The following is an 8,301-nucleotide window of genomic DNA, read 5'->3' as shown; positions in this document are numbered from 1 at the left end:
TTATTATATATATATTATATTATTAATAGAAATTTTTAATTATAACAATGGTATTATATATATGATCGTTAAAATTCACAGTTGCTTCTGAATTATTGCCATGCGCTCATTTTCAAAAGAATAGGATTACGTCAATCCGAACATCGTGGTAATGAAGTATAATAATAGCGTGCGAGCATAATAGCAATTAGCTAATAGTTCGATTAAACATGTGTATCGTTAGGGGCAACATATTACCGCAACGTCGTTGCGGGTGATGCCGTATACATGTTGCGGCAATTCTTATCTCTGACAATGAGAAAAGAAAAAAAGAGAAGTGTGCGTGCGTGCGTGCGTGCGTGCGTGCGTGCGTGCGTGTGTGGATAGGTGGCTGGGTGAGAGAGAGAGAGAGAGAGAGAGAGAGAGAGAGAGAGAGAGACAGTTTGAAAGAAGATAGAGAAAAAGGGAGAGATATTTTTCGAACCCGGACAAAGTTTGCGTGCAAAAAAAATTTAACGCTTTATATATCGCGTGTTGCTTCTTCCGCAATTGAAATCATGAATCGCTAAAGTGGAACTTCAAGTCTCATTTCGATGAATCACGCTGCTGATAGTGTATTATGTACGAAGACAATTATTTAGTCACGTTAGAATTTTCTTAATTGTTATATTTCCACTCGACGAATATTATATTTCTTTCTAATTTTTAAATTTGAAATTGGTTTAAATATTTATTTCAAAATTAATATCGAGTCAATAATTAATTAACATCATTTATTAACATTATCAGGAAAAAAAGAAAAAAGAAAGAGAAACAAAAAATTCTAAACCTTTTCAGTCTTATCTAAATATTAACATAATAGAGACAAATAAAATTCTTAAAATCTTATACAGATAATCTTATTTTTCTCCTTCTACTATGGGAAAATTTTCTTTTTTTCTGTCAGTTTATTACGTGCATTATTACTTGTATTTGTACGTATGCAACAGTCAGTTAGCAATGTTTCGTTAATTTTCATCTACTATAAATAAACTTATAGAATATTATTGTGTTCCGCATAAGAACGATTTGCATTGAAATCTTATGCGTATTGCAATGTATGCGTATTGCAATGTATGCGTATTGCATAGTCAAAATTTTGTACATATACATATACATTTACATGAGAGTGGCCTGCCAGTAATTTACATCTATTCTTGTGTGTGTGTGTGTGTATATATATATATATATAGAAGAATATTTGCATATTTGCATATTTTTACAAATACATCTCAATTTTTTTCATATTTACACGAATTATAAGTTATACAATTTTTTACTTTATGTTTCACAATCCGTTTGCATATATAATCTATCTGTAAATCATTACTCATTATTTATTTGTTAGCATTTAGAAAATACATTGGAACATTTACATGCGTTTCTAAATAAATTCATAGAAACGTATCGCTCCACGCAATTTAGATCTTTATGCGTAATATTTGATATTTCTAGTTGCTTACTGCATTAATAAAATCATCATATTGTATTGAGAGAGAAATCTTTTAACAAAAAATATATATACGTACATATTATATAATTATCTTATCATTTATATACAAAGGTGCGACATACTATCTCTTAGATATGATATTTTTAATACAGAATGTCATTGATCTTTTTATATTTTGAATTGTTAGCTGTCTTAACTGCAACTCACATCTGAGCAATAGAGCTAACTGATTAAAAATTTTACCGAACTTTGTACTGCCAAAATGATTATACATGCATGATTAAGGCTTCAGGCTTCCTTTGATGCTACAAATGCTTTGAAGCATTTTTTGATTGGTCATTTAGTGAAATTCTTTCTTTCTTCTGGTCAATTAAATATCTCGAAACATCTGTAGCGCCAAGTTGATAACACCTTAACTACTGTCGATTATGCAAACAATACAAATATTGATCCTCTTTGAATAGTTTGAACTTTTAAATCAATCTTTTTAAATCAGCTGATAATCTCATTTCTCTGCTATTTTTTTAAATAGAAACGATTTTTTTTCCCAATATTTTTAGAAAAATGCACGAAGTAAAATATCTAAGGAGTATTTAAAAAAGAGTTTTAAAGAGAATTTAGAATTCGAAATTTACAAATAAAACACTATTGTCAATAATAAAGACATCATTGATAACCATAAAATGAAAATAATCTTTTTTTTAGTAATAAAGTCGATAGAGATTTTAGTAATCTACTCTAATGATGAGATAATGATTAATAAAGGAATGTTGCAAGATGTAAGCAAAAACTGGAGCAAACTAGTTTACCTTCTTCTTGTAGTTGGTATCCGCAATGCGCGGAATGTATCGTGCACGTGTACGAACGAATAACGTTGATTTCCTCACAATATTGTTTACTGCCACGGAAAAAAAAATTAATTGAGTAATACAGCAAACCTATAATTTACTACGCGAATTCAACATCGATAACTAAAAAGATTTGATGGTTTAACAAATCGCTAATGTTATTCAGTCAACTTTGCTATTTTAACATAGAAAATTGACTATCTGTATATTATGACAGATTTGCTGAATCAGTGAAGTTTTCAGCTGTGTTTTTTCTGTGTGGTAACCAATGGTAACTCTGTAGAAGAAAAATTCTGATCTGAATCATCATAATCGCTTGATGCGTATTGCGTGTAATTCCATGATGTCATAATTCGGTATTAACTGTGTATAATTCTATGTATAATACTGATATTCACAGTATATCACATTATCTTATTTACTATTCTTTTTCCAGTATAAAGTCATTTACTGAGCGCATCTGCAAATATCTTTACGAGAGATATTTATGGCCTATTTCCGTCTAATTTCTCACTGTGACGGCAACATATGTATCAAACCGATCTGATATTTGCAGTTAAATAATCCTATCATTCGTCAATTTATTAAGTAAAAATAAATTAATAATTAATAAATATTTGTTTTATTTTTATTTTTAAGGCATCTGAATAATTATCACAGCCATATTGAATCGTGACGTCAGAAGTGAGAAATGACACATTAATTTTTATTATGCCATTTATAAATAAAGATAATTTGGATAAAACAAAATGATGTTGCGATTGCTTTAAAATATTTGTAAAAATGGACGAAAATTATGCCTTATATATAAAATTATGCTTATCCCTCCTCCATCAGTCAGACAGTCAGTAAATAATCGTAAAAAGTGTATTTATATCATCAAAAATAAGCGAAATATTTCAGATGGTCGATTTAAGTGGATCATCCAATAATTTCGGTTGTTGCAAATATGTCTTCAAGCTATAAATAATTTTTTAATTGCAACTTGTTGCTAACAACATGAAATGTTACACGTTTTCAAGGATATTCAGGCTAATTATCAGGTATATTCCCATTACTTTGACATTACAAGAATTCGAATTCGTTGAGTTTAACCCGACAGACGTAATGCTGTTTCATCTTAAATTGAGTTTATCGAAATTGATTGCTGTAACATATCAAAGCAAACACATTACATTTGGCTATCTGGGAAATAAAAATTTAAGCTACGCATGCATTGTATAAAAACATTTCATGTGTCTTTTATCATTTCTCTAAAACAATCTCATTATTTGTTTTATCCAAATTATCCTTATTTATAAAGATAAAGCACGAATAAAAATTAACGTCATTTTTCGCTTCTAATCACGATTCAATATGGCTGTGATGACTACTCAGGAGTCTTAATTACCATTACTTAATTATATTTTTTATTTATTTATTATTTATTGGTATTCGCATTGTTTATTTCTTGTATATTAAAATATTTTTTTAGAATTTGTGCGGAATGCATGAAATAATATAATTCTTTATGTCAAAAGAAGTAATATTTTAGCTATAATAATAATTGTAATTTAAAAACAATTGCTCGAATTGATTCTACTAAAAAAGATGTTGCCTCTTCTATATTTGCAAATTCTGGAAATATACTCTGTATAATATGTAAAAACGAGCGTGTAATGCGTCATTTAAAAAAATCATAAACGCAGTGAATAAAAAACATTGATTAGATAAAATTAATCTTTGAAGAGTATCATTAAGAGAGTATAATATATATCAATATATTACATTCAAATTAGGAATCTCAATTAGACGTAAATAATATATTACGCAATACTCAGATATTACAAAAGATATTACAAAAGATGTGGACGTTAATAAAATATATCTAAATTGTAATAGAGGATAATAATATGGTCGCGTTACTACTTTCTGAGCAATTTAGAACAATGTCATTGTAATTTCTGTTTGTAAAATAGATGTAAAATTTGTTGATAACAATTCTAATTGTAAGAAAATATTATCAAATGTACCACTTGTATGTATCTTCACATATCGTCTAGACGTGACGTGTATTTCGAATTTTTTTTCTTTAAGTAACTGTGTCTATTCTGTACCATTTTGCAATATTCTAGTTATCATTTATGAATCATAAGTTATGATATTTGGATACTTATCGTACACTTGACGTCAATTCTTCTAAACTACGCAGAAAATGGATCTACAATTTTCATGTATCTATAAAGTTATGTTTGTAATAAGTAAAATCATATGTTAAAACAATTTTATTCTTATAAATATAAGATTTTCTTAAATCCCAGTTGAGTCTCTAGTAAAACTATTTAAAAATTTATGGAATCAATTTATTGAAATATAACATCTCACGGATGAATAAATCTAAATAGCAGTGAACAGAGCGTACGTGATGTGCTCTTATGGAAAGGAATCATCTTGAAAAAGCGTTTTTCACTTGAGTAAAAATTTGACATCCATTCCATGGTCCATCCTAAATATCCTAAATTGATGAATATCGTAGAGCTTAAGAACAAATAAGTCTTCATATAATTCTTTGAGACACATTCATGATCATATATTTACCACGTTTTATATACGTCGTTCATTTATGCGTGCCGATAAAACGTCCTTCCACTCCGTTCTGGGTCGATGACGTAGTCGTTTTAAAGTTGCGTTGTTTTTATGCACATAATTACACAGTCATCGATAATACACATGTCAGTTCAACGACATATGCGTTTCTCTTTGTGCAAATGCGGGATAAGAGTTCAACTAATTTTATACAATGAATTTATTCTATATATACGTCACAGATGGTGTATTTTGCACTAACTCTACAGAATCCTCCATGGTATTTGTCTGCTGCTAAATACGCTATATGTTAATTTTTTGCATTACAACTGGCACTTCTGAATTATTGTTAATTACTAGTTTCGATTGCTAGGACAGTGTGTGTCTTTGGCGTGTCGATTTTAGAAAAATACTCAATTTTTGATTCTCTAAGGTCTAAAATGCAAGAATGATGACGATTGAGCCGCGAGCATTGGTTCACCGTGGATGCTCTTTCTCTGTCAAAAATTGATTATTTTTGTATATATGTATATATACATATATACAATGTATATATATACATATATACTATTTATTGTTGCCTATGTCTATAAGTGTCTGTATATATAATATATGTCGGCAAGCATCCGGAAAAAACGTAATCACAAAATACACGCTTGTATCTCTATGAGCTAATAATGCTGTATTAATATAATGCGATTACACATGTGGTTTCCTTTTTTTTATCTCTGCAATACGTAATACGAGCTACTTATTGTTTGTGTACTGACTGTCATATGTGTACTTATTTCTTTTTCAGGGCCTGTAATGCTCTCTCTCTATTTACGCCTTCTGCAATATTTTAGCGCGTGTGCGAATGTATACGGAAGCACGGACTATTATCTACGTTACACGAACTATCTAACTAATCAATCTAACTTAACTATATTTTCCTAATAACTACTCAGACTTCTGTTTAACATTTACCTCATATATCTCACTTATAAGAATAACGTCATGATCATATTTGTAATATCGACTACGGCGCCTACACGTCCTGCTTATTGATAATTAATACTGCTAGACGACTAGACTTGTTTCATATAACATTCGGTTTTGTCCCTTAAAATTATTATCTAATTTGACACATAATTTTCGTATACAGTCTTAATATTTATGATGATGTTTGTATTGTGCTAAAAATATGTCACAGACTACAAAATTTTTTTTTCTCCTTTCTGTAAATTTTCCTTTTTCGTTTTTTGGTCGATACGTATATTCCATATAAAGCTCCCTGTGGATTATTCGCTTGATCGCTGTGAATAAAATAATGTGTTTTTCTTTAGAATCTTCGTCACTGTTTGAATAATGCTACGTATATAATCTATGTTCGTAGAATAATATTTCTATTATATGTAAGTTGTAAATTTCATAACCAGTATAAAACGACCAGTACCAATACAATTATCACAGAGTTGTCAAGATAACGTCATATACAGTAGAACTAGTTTTACAATGTATCTTGCTCAAAGATTGAGAAAGTTAGTACTTTACAGATTACTTATAAGTTACTTTTTATTATAGAAATTGAGTATAATAAGTTCGAGTATTTTATTTTTTATATTACATTTTATTATTTGCTCCAATTTTGTACTCAATTTCTATAATAAACACATATAAAGTAACCTGAAAAGTAACTTTCTCACAATTCTGATCTTGTTATACATAAACTTTTCATGGAAGTAGGTATATTATACAAATCATATAGTTATTACTCTCTAATCTAATACTGTTTTAATAGTTTCAAGAAAATAAAAAAATGAGGAAATATGCACAAAAATGGCAGTGGAATTTTTATCACAAAAAAGGAAGATATGATAATATATAACAAAATCTGTCTGATTTAAATGTTAATCAGTTTACACAATACATTTACAATAATATATAATTACATTATATTCTTAGAAACATTTAACAATGATTTCCTATCACTAAAATAATTTGTATAAATTGCATTAATATGCATAAAAAATAAGATTATAAAACTATAAATATATATTGATACTTAAATCTGGCTATGAAATTTCAAACTTACTTTATCTGCTATACGGTAGTAAAGCTTCAACGCTAAGCTTACAAACAATAATGGAAGTTCACCAATATTTCATATCAACGAACATCTCTATAGACAGCAGAAAGATGTACATATCCAATAAGTAATTATTAACAAAATATACAATACCAACAACAACATACTTAACGCTAAATGTATAAATAATTTAAGAACAATAAAACATACAAAATTTCCATTTTCGTACCTTAGCACCGTTAATTTCTGGAAATAAAGTTTACATTACGAGATAATACGATCAATATACGATCACCTCGGCAGAACATTCATCCAAAATTCTAGACTGGTCTAAGACCAGTCCTCATATTGATTGCCCATGGTTCATCTCATTAAATCTGCCGCTCTTTGTCGATCTCGATGGACTTCCCGGGGATGCATTCTTTTACGATGTGAAAAACAATTGCCGGAGCTCGCGAAAGCTTTCGGACAGTAAGGACACTGATAAGGCCTCGCACCTGTGTGCTGATTTATGTGGAATTTTAAATCCTGATTTCGCTTGAATGTCTTATCACAAAGCGGGCATGCGTGCGGTCTCAAGTCCGAATGCGTTATGCTGTGAGCACGTAACGTCGAATTCGTTGGATACACTCTCCCGCATACATTACATGGAAATTGTACGCCGCTGTGGTATTCCTTGTGTCTGAACAGATTCGATTGAGTTTTGAAACTGCAAGAAATCAAATTTTCTTTGGTATAATATTTGAAAATCCTTCAATAATAATAACATAATTAATACATTATTAGACAGTTAAAAATTTAAATCTTAATATTATTTCAATATGAAAACAAAAACAAATTAAAAAATTATTTTACAATAGTTTAACAATAATTCTTTAATCAAGTATTTAGAAAATAAATATTAAATTATTACGAGAATTATTACAAGAATGTAAAGCGTACATTCTTCCACATATGTCGCAGCCGTACTTTCCTTTAGGCCTGTGAGTCTCTAAATGCACTTTCAGATTTCCCTTTGTAGAAATCTTTTTACTGCAAATTGGACAGATGAAGTTGCTGGACGAATTGTTATCACTATTCGTGTGAAGTACACCATTTATAGAATAAACGTGTTGAGATTGTAAAATAGGCTTTCCGTCGAATCTTCTCTCTTTGGGTAAATGCGACCACAAATGATTTTGCAAGCCAATTTGCGATATAAAAGATCGGGTACATATTGTACATTCATGCGGTTTCTCTGATAAATTGGATATAATTTTTTCATCGTCTTCGTGCGATTTAGATTCACTTTCATCTTTCTTTTCTTCGTCTTCCACTTCAGTGTTTCTATAAAACAAATAAGCAAACAA

General features: G+C 29.5%; 1 protein-coding gene across 2 annotated transcripts in view; it reads right to left on the bottom strand.

Moving 5' to 3' along the window:
* Positions 1 to 7,312: 7,312 nt before the first annotated feature.
* LOC108690530 (zinc finger protein 493-like) overlaps positions 7,313 to 8,301 on the bottom strand; it is a 5,682-nt gene continuing 4,693 nt past the window's right edge. For both annotated transcript variants that reach the window (XM_018197867.1, XM_018197866.1), the window contains exons 4-5: positions 7,895 to 8,278; positions 7,313 to 7,661 (exon numbers count right to left, since the gene is read on the bottom strand). In XM_018197867.1, coding sequence (XP_018053356.1) covers positions 7,316 to 7,661; positions 7,895 to 8,278 — 730 coding nt within the window. In that variant the 3' untranslated portion in view covers positions 7,313 to 7,315. The remainder of the gene's footprint in view (positions 7,662 to 7,894; positions 8,279 to 8,301) is intronic.

The sequence above is a fragment of the Atta colombica genome, unplaced genomic scaffold, assembly GCF_001594045.1.
Source record: "Atta colombica isolate Treedump-2 unplaced genomic scaffold, Acol1.0 scaffold33, whole genome shotgun sequence".
NCBI classification, from domain to species: domain Eukaryota; kingdom Metazoa; phylum Arthropoda; class Insecta; order Hymenoptera; family Formicidae; genus Atta; species Atta colombica.
This window is presented reverse-complemented; position numbering and strand designations above follow the sequence as displayed.